Raw genomic sequence first — 13,887 nt, forward strand, 5'->3', positions numbered from 1 at the left:
CTGGAAAGAAAAATTTTGGTACAAGTTTCAACAATGTCATCAACCAAATGCCTCTGACACAACAGAAGAGAGATGAGGACTAAGTCACGTGAAAGAGCTCTGGCATTCAGGGGCTTGGTTTGGTTGCAGAAAGAAAACACAAATATAAAACTCTTTGATCACAGAAGGCTGCAGACGGCCAGCGCCCCCGACTACAGTGGTGGGAGCGGGAGAGGGCCAGGGGTTCACACAGGCATCACCGCCAAACACAGGGTGGGTATGGGTCAGGGCTGCGTTCCACAGGGCACAAGCCGCCTGTCCCCGCAAGACATCCCAGGGCCACAGGGGAGGGAGGACAGACCAGAAACGCAGCCGGAGTCATCCATGCCCACGCACCTGTACGATCAGACACGAAAGCTGCTGAGTAGGCACCGTCTGAGGCAGTCACTCTGGAGTCCCTTCGCACCCACGTCCGGGGCGCAGGAGGTTCGTGGGGGAGGCAGCAGCCCGGCCTTGTTTCCCATACACTGCGCTTCCCATCAGTTCCACTTGAAAAGCAGCTGCGCTCCCCTGAGTCCGCCGGCCTAGGGACACCGCGTCCTTGCCGCTCTACAGTGATTTTTAAAAAGCACATGCCTGGGGAGGGCCGGTGCCGCCAGGGCCTCCCATGAGGCACGTCCGTGCAGGCCCTCACCACGTTCCTGGTGAACGGGCCTGTGACACAGCCCCACCGTCTGCATCAGTTCTGAGGCTGTTCAGGTGCACTGCGAGAAAACCCACCCTTCTTGCATGCATTTCCCCCAGACTCATGTTTATCAACTGGTAATTACGCTCCTACTCCCCCACCCAGAGTCAGATCTCAAGTGTTAGACAAGCCAGGGTGACGCCGGCTCACTTGAAGCTGCCACTTCAACATGCAGGGACATTGCCGCTGCCAGCCACCCTCCACCTCCGCAGGCCAGCAGGAGCCTCAGACCTCCCAGAGCCACACAGGCCTCCTACAGATGCATTTCCTCCCTCCCTCCTCCAGAGATGCCCTCGGGGCACAGGGAGAGAGGAGGGCAGGCCACCCCTTCCCGACACAGGGAGTGAGGAGGGCAGGCCGCTCCGTCCCCCGAAGCAGGGAGAGAGGAGGGCAGGCCGCCCCTTCCCGACACAGGGAGTGAGGAGGGCAGGCCGCCCCGTCCCGACACAGGGAGAGAGGAGGGCAGGCCGCCCCGTCCCGACACAGGGAGTGAGGAGGGCAGGCCGCCCCGTCCGACACAGGGAGAGAGGAGGGCAGGCCGCCCCGTCCCGACACAGGGAGTGAGGAGGGCAGGCCGCTCCGTCCCCCGATGCAGGGAGAGAGGAGGGCAGGCCGCCCCGTCCCGACACAGGGAGAGAGGAGGGCAGGCCGCCCCGTCCCGACACAGGGAGAGAGGAGGGCAGGCCGCCCCGTCCCGACACAGGGAGAGAGGAGGGCAGGCCGCCCCGTCCCGACACAGGGAGTGAGGAGGGCAGGCCGCCCCGTCCGACACAGGGAGAGAGGAGGGCAGGCCGCCCCGTCCCCCGATGCAGGGAGAGAGGAGGGCAGGCCGCCCTGTCCCCCGACGCAGGGAGAGAGGAGGGCAGGCCGCCCCGTCCTGACACAGGGAGAGAGGAGGGCAGGCCGTCCCATCCCCGACACAGGGAGTGAAGCTCCAGGCTCCGCACCCAGTGGCCCTGGCTTCCACCTTGTCCTGTCACAGGCCGGCGCCTCTTCAGGCCCACAGGCTGTTCTGAAGCCTACACTCCAACCAGATTCTCACAGCAAGGGGAAGAGTGTTTGGCTTCATAACACACAATTCTACTTCCCATTACAGGTCCAGAGTACAACAAAATTAGTCACTTTTATTTAAAAGAAACATTACAAATAAGTGTGCAAAATTAATCATGATTAAATACACATAAAAGGAACATGCATACTTTACAGCAACATCCACACAGAGAATTAGCTGATTACATGACAGTGACAGTAAAGAACTAAAGAAACCGGCAAAACCGAGAACTCGCTGCTACGCAGGTTTTACATGTTTGCAATCTGAAATCAAAACCATAAAATAGAGTTTAACGGGAATTTAAGAAAATTAAATATATATCCCAAGTAGCTGACAATGTAGAGCCCATAACCTATTTTAGTTACCAAATGTTAAAAAAAGTTATGTGCCTTTCCTTCCCAAAATGTTAGTGTGTAGCTATTCTTATAAATGAGGCGAGGGGAGACGGTGGACCTGGGGGCTCGGAGGCCAGACCAGGGCATTTCCCTCCACACCAGCGGGAACTGCATGGGCCCTCCCAGACCCTGCTCTGGTAGACGACCCCGAAGTTAAAGGATGTTTCCCCCATAACGAATGTTCAAAGTTCGTGCATCACTCTTGTTTTTCCCTACACATAACCGGGAAACAGATTTAATCCAAAATGTAACCAGGAGACCCCCCGTCCCCGCCCCGCACACGCCTGAGGTGTGACGGCCCGGCTTCTAGAGTGGCCTGGTGTCTGCCTCATTCTAATGGCCCCAACGGAGACGGGGACGCCACGCACGGGCACAGGTGACGTCACGGGCACAGGTGACCACGTTGCGGGTATGGAGAAGACCACAGGCTGGGCTCACACGAGGGGAAACATTCACACTGTGTTCTCTCTACAGGGTCAGGTCGCTTTTCTTCATGTTCGGGCGGGAAAAGGAATTCCTTTCTCCTTTTCTAAGGCAAGCTGCTGGTGTTCTATTCAATCTGCTTATCATGTAAGAACTTACATCTGCACACTTGTTCACTTCCCCGCTGCAGACTCAGTAAGAACGACGGAATCTGCTGCAAAAACAAACCTGAACTCGTCCACCCTCTCAGCCCAGTCCCCAGGTCCGTATGGAGCCCCCGTCAGTGTGAGGATGCGGCGGAGCCACTGAAGCTAACGTCACAGCTGAACTCATGGGAACAGCCAGTGGCCGCCAGTCGAGCTGGTCACAGCCACTGAGTTACCTACGGTGCCTTGATGATGATTCTCTCTTTAATACTGGAAATGGGAGTCCTTAGGAAAGCAGACAACCACGTATGGCTTCGAGACCAAGGTCCCTGGGCAGCCCCTCCAGCCCGTGGCCCAGGAGGCCCCTGGGGCACTGGCACCAGCCCCGAGAGCCTGAAGGCGGCAGGTGGTGGGTGCTGTGGCGCCCCCAGCTGGAGTCACAGCTTGTCATCGGTCATCTCTAGAAACTGCGCGTAGACATCTCGGATGCACTCCCCCTTGGGGTTGAACAGGAATTTGTAGTAGCTGCCGTCTGCACAAATTGCTGGGATAGAAGGAGACCATTTTACCTGTGTGTTTCTTTCCCTCAAGTTAAAAGCAACGAGTCCCACTGAGCTGAACTGCAAAGGGCCTCTTGGAGCCAGGCAGCTGCTCTGAAAGCCCTGAAAGGCCCCAGGTCCCCACTGAATGCATTCGGTCGGCACCGTGGCCGGGAATCCTGACGGTCCTGGGGTGAGCATCTAATCACCCAGTGTTGGCTACAGGGTTAAGAAACATTCTTGGTCATCTATACAAACATTGGAAGACCTGTCCCAGTGATTTCCTGGGGGAAACTGGAGGGATGGGGGCTGACATCCCAAATGGCCGTGCAGACCGTAAGCGGGACACACAGAGCCCACAGGAGAAACAAGGGAACTGGGCGGCCATCGGTGCCACAGCGCGGTGCTGGGACATCTATGGGAAGTTGGGTCTGACGCTCAGTGGATGGAGCCCAGGTGGGGTGGGTGGGGACGTTCTCTCCAGGAAGGACCACTCACCAATGACGGCGTTTGGCTCTGTTCCAAAGGCACAAATGCACGGAGAGCCTGAGGGAACCTGAAACTTGGAGAAACTCCACTTGGAACTGAAGTATTTTGGAAGGAAACTGGCTGAGGCCAAACTGTGAAGACAAGAAAAGAAAGGGTGGTTCAAAGTTTACAGGAAAAAAAATCACCTGCGTAAGCTCAGAATATGCTGCTGAAAATACTAAAATGCTTCTTCATATGGTTTGAGCTTTAATGAATTTTTTTTTGCCATGCATGACAAAGCCTGTTGTACAATTTTATTTAAAAAAATTTTTTTTTTTTTTGAGACGGAGTCTCGCTCTGTAGCCCAGGCTGGAGTGCAGGGGCGCAATCTCGGCTCACTGCAGCCTCCACCTCCCGGCTTCAAGCGATTCTCCTGCCTCAGCCTCCCGAGTAGCTGGGATTACAGGCACCCGCCACCACGCCCGGCTAGTTTTTGTATTTTTAGTAGAGATGGGGTTTCACCATGTTAGCCAGGATGGTCTCGAACTCCTGACCTCAGGTGATCTGCCCACCTCGGCCTCCCAAAGTGCTGGGATTACAGGCATGAGCCACTGTGCCCAGCCTGCACTGATTTTTAAACCCCAACAAATATCAAATTAAATGAAAAAGATTTCAGTGCTGATAGCATATGAGGTCTGTCCACACCACCCTGCTGGCGTGGGGGGCCTGTCCCGTCCACACTGAAACACTGGGGACTCCTCTCATCCCCCGGCTTTTCCCCAGCAGGCATCCTAACACCTACCTGGACTGTTTATTCCTTTTTGGATCTTCAGCTGCAAAAATATGCACTGTGCCGTGGTCGCTGGATACGCAGATGAGGGACGCATCCTGATTGAAGTTGATGCTGCAGAGAAAACCAGCACAGCTCAGGCCTTGTGTGGATGTGGAGGAGTCCAGAGACTTAACCCACAGCACTTGTCGACACTGTGGAACACCTCAACATTCCCACTCTGGAGGTGCCAATTCTGAATACTGCCCTTTCTTTAACAAGCCGATAACCATGCCCACAGCACCACAGGTTGAAGCCACAGTGCCACAGCCACAATCCAGTGTATCACGGCAAGTTTTCCTTGGGTGCCCCACAAATGCAGCTGCTGAGCTGTGTGTCTGGGAGAGGGAAGGGACTTCTTGCAGACCACCCCCCACATGCCGCTCAGGGCTGCTCTCACAAGACTCGGGTGAGAAACACACATTCTCTCCAATGATCCTGGCCTCAGGAGGTGCAGGCTGCCCCTACGGAGGTCAGCTGGGCTGGGGCAGGCATTGGCCGCGTGCTGTCTGTTCTAGGAGCAGACAGGGGTGTGCTATGCACACCACAAGGCCCAGGACCTCACAGATAAAGCTGCCGTATTTATAAATTAATGACATTTTCTTTCTTTCTTTTCTTTCTTTTTTTTTTTTGAGACAGAGTCTCGCTCTGTTGCCCAGGCTAGAGCGCAGTAGCACGACCTTGGCTCACTGCAACCTCCACCTCCCAGGTTCAAGCGATCCTCCTGCCTCAGCCCTGCCTAGTAGCTGGGATTACAGGCACGCGCCACCACGCCCAGCTAATTTTTGTATTTTTAGTAGAGATGGGGTTTCGCCATGCTGGCCAGGCTGGTCTCGAACTCCTGACCTCAGGTGATCCACCTGCCTCAGCCTCCCAAAGTGCTGGGATTACAGGCGGGAGCCACTGCGCCCGGCTATATTAATTACGTTTTCATCTCAAAGACCCAAACGCTGCTCAATACTAGCCAAGGGGGAGGCACCAGGCCTCCTGGCCGTGACCACAGGGCATGAGATGCTACCCAAGTAGGGCTTCAGCACTAGACACCCGGGGGCTGTAGGGACACCACTGTGGGGCGGCAGTGTGGCCTCTCAGACTGTAACAGGCTGGAATCAGACAAACCAACATGGTCTCCAGCATTGCCTTAAACACAAGCCAGAGCGCTGGTGACGAGATGAAACTGGCAAAAACAGCAGAAAGACTAAAAATAAACAGGGATGAACCCAAGCCCGCCAGCCAGGGCAGCAGCGAGACCCCTCTACAAAAACACAACAATTAGCCGGGCGTGGTGGTGCACAACTGTGGTCCCAGCTACTCAGGAGGCTGAGGCAGGAGAATCGCTTGGGCCCAGGTCGAGGCTGTAGTGAGCTGTGACAGCGTCATCGCACTCCAGCCTGGGCGACAGAGCAAGACCTTCCCTCAAAATAAAACCCCCCAAAAAACAACAAAAAAACCCACCAACAATGAAAACCATCAAATACTGATAAATGCTGAAGCAGGGTTAATTATGACATTCTTTCTACTTCTGTGTAATTTCCCACGATAAAAACTTAAACTTAATCACAATTTAAAAAGCTGAAACCCAACCCCCTAGCAGCCCAAGCTTCTCCCTCCTCTGGCCTTATGCGGGGGAGGGTGGCTGCTCCTACCCCCTCTCCCAAATCCCAAAGGCCCACTTCCGTGCTGTCAGCCCAAAGTTCTTCTCCGGTGAAGTTGGAGGTGCCCTTACCAGTAAATATTGGCTGCTTGAGATCCTCTTCGCAGTTCCTGGATTAAATGCCCTGATGAAGTATCAAATATTCTTATAAGCGTCCCCTTTGAAAAACAGTGAAGTGTTTCATTATCAAAGATTCAAAACTTTTTCGTTAGTTTTTGAAACGACTCACATTCACAAATCCATTAGTCCACACAAGCTTTTCTCAAACTCACCCACATCATCGACTTCTTAACTTTCTCCTCCAACTGCCAGCACACAGTTGTGCCCCTGAGAACGAGTTGGTTGGTGGCTCCTGGTCCCACGGCACTGGGCACAAGTCAAGAGAGGCTTCCAGAGACAACCTCCTGACCGGGCAGGGTGGACTGACCCTGGACGCCCGCATCCCTGGCTGAGACCCAGGAGGAACACCCAGGCCCAGGCTCCCTGCTCCTGCTACACAGGGAGCTCATCTGAGAAGCACTGTCCGAATCCTAAGTCCCTCAGATAGCTAAGAAAAGCAGCACGGGAATCCGGCCATCAAAAAGGTGAGGCAAAATAAATAAATAAATAAAAGGACTTAAACCCATCCATGTCAGCTATGCTGGCTTTCCCAAGAAAGAGGTGCCCAAGACCTCAGGGAAGTTTTTAACATCTCCTCCAGAACGAGGAGGACTCTTCAGCTGATTCTGACAGCTGGGAAAACGAGAACTGCTGCATCTTTTGTCAAACACTCTGACAACATCCAACAAAAAATCTTTATATCCTTCAACCCAGCAGCCCCTACTCCTGGGGGTGCAGTAAGGAGCCAGCTTGTGGGGGACAAGGCAGGAGCAGCCTCACGGGGTGACTGCCGACAGCACAGGATGGGTCACAGATGTTGCAAAGCTCTGCGTAATCCCATCTACCTGGCTAACCCGGAGGGCACCGCTGAGGCTAAGAAAGCAGGAAGCAGAGAAGCATCCACATTTGTAACGGGGATTCTATCTAAAGAAGAAAAGTTGCAGGGAGGTGGGGATGGAGAATCTAAAGATAAAAAGGGTAAGAAAAAATGTACCAAAAATATAGAGGAACCGTATTTCTAATTCATACAAAATTATATCTATTTTGTTGCTAATATAATACCATTCTAAAAAATACTACCTAAAGGGCTGGGTGCGGTGGCTCACGCCTGTAATCCCAGCACTTTGGGAGGCTGAGGCGGGTGGATCACCTGAGGTCAGGAGTTCCAAGCCAGCCTGACCAACATGGTGAAACCTCGTCTCTACTAAAAATACAAACATTAGCCAGGCATGGCGGTGGGTGCCTGTCACCCAGCTACTCGGGAGATGGAGGCAGGAGAATCGCTGGCACCCAGGAGGTGGAGGTGGCAGTGAGCTGAGATCACGCCACTGCACTCCAGCCTGGGTGACAGAGCAAAACTCAATCTCAAAAAACAAAACAAAACAAAACAAAAACTACCTAGAAATAACTAAACCTGTTCTCAGCTGAGTCCCAGGAGTGAGCGGGACACGCCCCAAGCCGCGTGTCCCCACGTGCTGAGGAGTGACCCTGGCACTGGCACCGCGTGAAAGGGTAGGAGCAGGGCCGCACTGAACCTCAGTGCACTGTGCCCACAAACGGATACCATCACCGGCTTGCGGTCTCACCTCCTTAACAATTTATAATTTCCTACAAAGTAACACTGGGTTTGCAGTCTTCAATGAAAACTATAGTAAAAGATACCAATTTTCTTTGTAAAAATCTGAATTCAGGCAAAAAGAAGTATAAAGAACCCCAGATTTAAAATTATTTTAAAAAATTAACAGTTCTTCTGACCTCGCAAATCAAAGGACAATGTGTCCAATACGTCAATATTTTCAGTTACAATCTGGTGGTAATTCAATGAAGACACGTAACTAAGCAGGTAAAAAAGGGTTTTGAGCTGTGTGTTATCAGGCTGTGAAGACAGGAGCACAGAAGTTGAGTGGTTCTGCAAAATCTATGAGAATATGACAAAGCTGTCATATCTGATCACTGTAATCAACTTGGATGTGGACGTATTTTTGTTTCTTTTTTTTTTTTTTTGAGACGGAGTCTCACTCTGTCACCCAGGCTGGAGTGTAGTGGCATGATCTCGGCTCACTGCAATCTCCACCTCCTGGGTTCAAGTGATTCTCCTGCCTTAGCCTTCCGAGTAGCTGGGATTACAGGCACACACCACCATGCCTGGCTAATTTTTGTATTTTTAGTAGAGACGGGGTTTCACCATCTTGGCCAGGCTGGTTTCAAACACCTGACCTCAAGTGATCCGCCTGCCTTGGCCTCCCAAATTGCTGGGATTACAGGTTGAGCCACTGCCCCTGGCCCTGTTTCTTTGGCTTATCATATTTTACAAGACACTGCTTTGTAAATAATTAGAAATAAAACCAGTCCCTGGGCACAAGACGACCTGTGAAGACTTCAACCTGTCTGGTGACATGACCAGCCAGGTCCACAGGCCCCTGAGGGGCTCCAGGTTGGGGCAGGCCCACTGCCTTTTGAGTCTTGATACAGGGAATGGCCATTTTGCTGAGCCTGCTGCTCCAGGAGGCACGACACCAACAAGGTGAGTGGCACACTTACTTTCTCGGATGCAGTTGCAATTCTTGTTCCCTGCAGGTTGAGTGCAATGCAGCTCAGGACACCCTCATGTGCAGGAATGTCCACAGGTGGCTTCTCCGTGCTGGCCAGGTCCACGAGCTGCACATGGCCCGTGTGCGTGCCCGGAAAGGCCAGGAGGGAGTTGTTACTATTGGGACAAAGGACACAGAGGCCTGCGTGGAGACAGAGGACACCAATCAAGAACTGCCTTTGATTTCTCACAGCCAAAGTCCACTTTCTGCCCCCAAAGTTCTCCGAAAAAATAGATGTATATCATTTATAAATATCAGAACCACAAATTCAATTTAAAGACTTTTCATTGTAAATAAAGAGTATGAGAGGGCTAAGCAAAGCTACCTCGCATGAGACCTCCTCATAATCAAGACATGTGCTGAACAACTTTACCAACTGTCCATCCATCATGGTACGCGCTACCGAAAATGCAATGCAAAATTAACGACTTTACCAACTGTCCGTCCGTCAGGGTACGCGCCACCGAAAATGCAATGCAAAATGATAAAATTTAAAAGCTGCTCCATCAGCAACAGCGTAAAAATATTAAAAAACGGAGGAATAAGTTAACAGATGTACAAGACCTATCCATGGACTGTAACATCTTGCAAAGGAAGACCACAGAAGATCTGAGAGAGAGCTGGTCTGTGATCGTGGGCTGGAAGATTGGCTATTACTATCTAACTCATCTACAGTCAGTGTGATCACAGCTAACCTCTCAGAAAGGGTTCTTGAAGAAAGACAAGCTGATACTAAGAATTATAAGGGAAAATAAAGGCACTGGAACAGCCCAAATTTTTTATTTTTTTGAGACGGAGTCTGGCCCTGTCACCCAGGCTGGAGTACAGTGGCATGATCTCGGCTCACTGCAAGCTCCGCCTCCCAGGTTCACGCCGTTCTCCTGCCTCAGCCTCCCGAGTAGCTGGGACTACAGGCGCCTGCCACCATGTCCAGCTAATTTTTTGTATTTTTAGTAGAGATGGGATTTCACCATATTAGCCAGGATGGTCTCAATCTCCTGACCTTGTGATCCACCTGCCTTGGCCTCCCACAGTGCTGCGATTACAGGCGTGACCAAATTTTTTTTTTTTTTGTAAAGTAAGAAGAAGATTGCAAGACTTATATTACCTAATTTCAGATTTACTTTAAACCTCTTATCAAGGCAGGATGGTACTGGGATAAAGACAGAAACACAGATCAATGGAAGAGAAGAAAAAGTCCAGAAAAAAAACCTTGTATTTATTTAATCAAAACAAAGGTACCAAGCTTAGATATCCACATAGAACAGAAAGGAACCCAGGCGTGTGCCTCACACTGAATACAAAAATGTACTTGAAATGGATCGAAGATTTAACTTTAGGTGAAAAGCTACCAAATGTGTAGAAGAAAACATAAAAGAAATCTTTTAGCAATACTTGCATAAGTGTGCCAGGGAAAAGGCTAAATCTACAACATATAAAGAATTCTTACGGCCGGGCGCAGTGGCTCATGCCTGTAATCCCAGCACTTTGGGAGGCCAAGGAAGGCCGATCACCTGAGGTCAGGAGTTTGAGACCAGCCAACATAATGAAACCCTGTCTCTACTAAAAATACAGAGATTATCCAGGCGTGGTGGCGGGTGCCTGTAATCCCAGCTACTTGGGGGACTGAGGCAGGAGAATCGCTTGAACCCAGGAGGCGGAGGTTGCAGTGAGCTGAGATCGCACCACTGCACTCCAGCCTGGGCAACAGAGCGAGACTCTATCTCCAAAAAAAACAAAAAACGAAAAAAAAAATGGGGCTGGGCGCGGTGGCTCACGCCTGTAATCCCAGCACTTTGGGAGGCCGAGGCAGGTGGATCACCTGAGGTCAGGAGATCAAGACCAGCCTGGCCAACATGGTAAAACCCCGTCTCTACTAAAAATACAAAAATTAGCCGGGCATGGTGGTGTGCCTGTAATCCCAGCTACTCAGGAGGCTGAGGTGGGAGAACTGCTTGAACCTGGGAGGCAGAGGCTGCAGTGAGCCGAGATCATGCCACTGCACTCCAGCTTGGGCAACAGAGGAAGACCCCATCTCATATTAAAAAAAAAAAAAAAATTCTTACATCTCATTATAAGATTAACAACTGGCTAAAAAATGGGCAAAACATCTGGGGCACTTCCCAAAAGATCTCGAAAGGGAAGAACCACAGAGAAAGATGTTGCCACCGCCAGTCCTCAGAGAAATGCAAACCAAAACCACAAGGAGATGCCGTTACCAGTGAGATATCATCACACGCGCACGGAACGGCTACAGCTAGAAAGGCCGACAATGCTGGAGCACTCATAAATCATGGATGAGACGCAGGAGGACACAGCCACTCTGGAAAATAAACGGCCGCATTTTATAGAGTCAGACACAACCACAACATGGTTGTGACCGGGCAGTCGAACCCTCAGGATCGACCCAAGAGACATGAAACTACCCACACAAAGGCTGCTATGGGAACATGCACGACACTCCTCCTAATAGCCAAAACACGGCCGAAGGGACCAACAAAGTAACACACATACACACACACAGAGGACAAATACATGTAAAAAAACAAAACCTGAGGGTTGAGTGGGGAGGGGACTGTCCCAAGAAAGTTTTCCAGGAGATGAGACTGTTCTTTTTTTCTTTAGAGTCTCACTCTGTCGCCCAGGCGGGAGTGCAGTGGCACAATCTCCGCTCACTGCAAGCTCCGCCTCCCGGGTTCAAGCGATTCTCCTGCCTCAGCCTCCCAAGTAGCTGGGACTATGGGCACCCGCCACCACATCCAGCTAAGTTTTGTATGTTTAGTAGAGATGAGGTTTCACCATGTTGACCAGGATGCTCTCTATCTCCTGACCTCGTGATCCGCCCGCCTTGGCCTCCTAAAGTGCTGGGATTACAGGCATGAGCCACTGCGCCCGGCCGACTGTTCTGTCTTGACTGTGACGGTGGCTACACAACTGTTTACAATGACGGAAATTTATTGAAGTTTTTTTTTTTTTGAGATAGAGTCTTGCTCTATCGCCCAGGCTGGAGTGCAATGGTGTGATCTCGGCTCACTGCAACCTCTACCTCCTGGGTTCAAGTGATTCTCCTGCCTCAGCCTCCCAAGTAGCTAGGATTACAGGTGCCCGCCACCATGCCCGGCTAATTTTTTGTATTTTTAGTAGAGACAGGGTTTCACCGTGTTAGCCAGGATGGTCTTAATCTCCTGACCTTGTGATCCGCCCGCCTCGGCCTCCCAAAGTGCTGGGATTACAGGAGTGAGCCACCGCGCCCGGCCACAAATGGTATTCTTAAAACGAGTCAGTTTTTTGTAAATTTTACCCTAACAAAGCCAGAGGCAAAACCCCCAATATAAAAAGATATGAAGATGGTACAATAAATGACAAAGTCAAACACAATCAATCCTCCAATTCAGAAGACAAGGGAAGGAAAGGCTTGAGTCCAGAACTCAGTGGCTCCCGAAGTGGTGAAAACATAGGTTCCTGGTTCACTGTGGAGGTTCTGAGAGCCCACAGTCACTGGGTGGGAGGGGACAGGGGCCCCCACTCTGTGACTCTGGTCAGAAGGTAGTTTGGGGATGCTGAGCTGTGGGTCCTGGAAGGTCCATCTCCTCTGGAGGCCCCTCTGTGCTCAGGACTGCTCTCGCCAAGCACTTTGCTCAGAGACCTGCTTAGAGAAGGGAGTGCCCAGCACAGGCATCTCCATGTGGACCCATTTCCCATCGCCACCCATCTGCTCAATCTCTCACCTTTGGGGTTATAGCAGGTTTCGAAGACGTGCAACTGATGGGGATTGTGTGTGAATGTGAACACCTTAATCATGGAGTCCAAAACCACCACAATTCTGGAAAGAAAAACATGATCAGAGTTGCTTTCCTCAAGAGTCAAACCCAAACATTTTATGCTCCTGTTCTTATCATACTGAAACTGAGAAACACTGAAAATACCACACAGAAAAGGAGCGTTCCTGAAGAAAAAGCTCTGGAGGCAGGTAGCCAGCGCCAGGCCTGGAGCTCGGCGAGTGCACGTGGGCTGGCTCTGCTGAGGGAGTGCTTCTCGCCTGGGTGAAGGTCAGCCTAAGAGACGTCTCTGAGGTTCAGAGAGACATCATCAAACACTCCATCTAGGTTCAGAACCGAGCAAAACACACAGAAGTGATATTTTTATGCTACTGTGTCTGGAAAAAATAAGAAAAGTCTGAAAGTAGAAGATCCTCGATCTGGCTCAAGCGTTTGCATTATTATTACTTTTTATTTTATAGATGGAGCCTCACTCTGTCGCTCAGGCTGGAGTGCAGTGGCACAACCTCAGCTCACTGCAACCTCCACCTCGAGTTCAAGCGATTCTCCTGCCTCAGCCTCCTGAGTAGGTGGGATTACAGGCGTGCACCACCATGCCCAGCTAATTTTTGTATTTTTAGTAGAGATGGGGTTTCACTAGGTTGGCCAGGCTGGTCTCTAACTCCTGACCTTGTGATCCGCCTGCCTCAGCCTCCCAAAGTGCTGGGATTACAGGCATGAGCCACGGTGCCCGGCCACATTTGCATTACTAAGGGCCTTTAAATATTGACGTTATTAAAATGACAAACCCACACAAAAATGCAGGAAAGTTGGCCGGGCGCAGTGGCTCACACCTGTAATCCCAGCACTTTGGGAGGCTGAGGCGGGTGGATCATGAGGTCAAGGGATCAAGACCATCCTGGCCAACATGGTGAAACCCTGTCTCTACTAAAGATACAAAATCAGCCGGGCTTGGTGGTGTGCGCCTGTAGTCCCAGCTACTCCGGAGGCTGAGGCAGGAATTGCTTGAACCTGGGAGGCAGAGGTTGCAGTGAACTGAGATTGTGCCACTGCACTCCAGTCTGGCAACAGAGCAAGACTCTAACTCCAAAAAAAAAAAAGGCAGGGAGGTGAAATGACCTCTGTTTACATCCAACTTGCTTGGCTGCTGTCCTCCCACAGCCGACAGAGATGGAAATCTTAGAGTAAA

General features: G+C 51.2%; 1 protein-coding gene across 1 annotated transcript in view; it reads right to left on the bottom strand.

Moving 5' to 3' along the window:
• Window positions 1-1,828: 1,828 nt before the first annotated feature.
• The window catches only part of WDR45B (WD repeat domain 45B), a 34,320-nt gene continuing 22,261 nt past the window's right edge, over window positions 1,829-13,887 (bottom strand). Inside the window, exons 5-10 of the mRNA XM_001168446.6 lie at window positions 12,648-12,742; window positions 8,870-9,060; window positions 6,302-6,387; window positions 4,549-4,650; window positions 3,777-3,898; window positions 1,829-3,283 (exon numbers count right to left, since the gene is read on the bottom strand). Coding sequence (XP_001168446.2) covers window positions 3,177-3,283; window positions 3,777-3,898; window positions 4,549-4,650; window positions 6,302-6,387; window positions 8,870-9,060; window positions 12,648-12,742 — 703 coding nt within the window. The 3' untranslated portion in view covers window positions 1,829-3,176. The remainder of the gene's footprint in view (window positions 3,284-3,776; window positions 3,899-4,548; window positions 4,651-6,301; window positions 6,388-8,869; window positions 9,061-12,647; window positions 12,743-13,887) is intronic.

The sequence above is a fragment of the Pan troglodytes genome, chromosome 19 (assembly GCF_028858775.2).
Source record: "Pan troglodytes isolate AG18354 chromosome 19, NHGRI_mPanTro3-v2.0_pri, whole genome shotgun sequence".
In the NCBI taxonomy this organism is placed as follows: Eukaryota; Metazoa; Chordata; class Mammalia; order Primates; family Hominidae; genus Pan; species Pan troglodytes.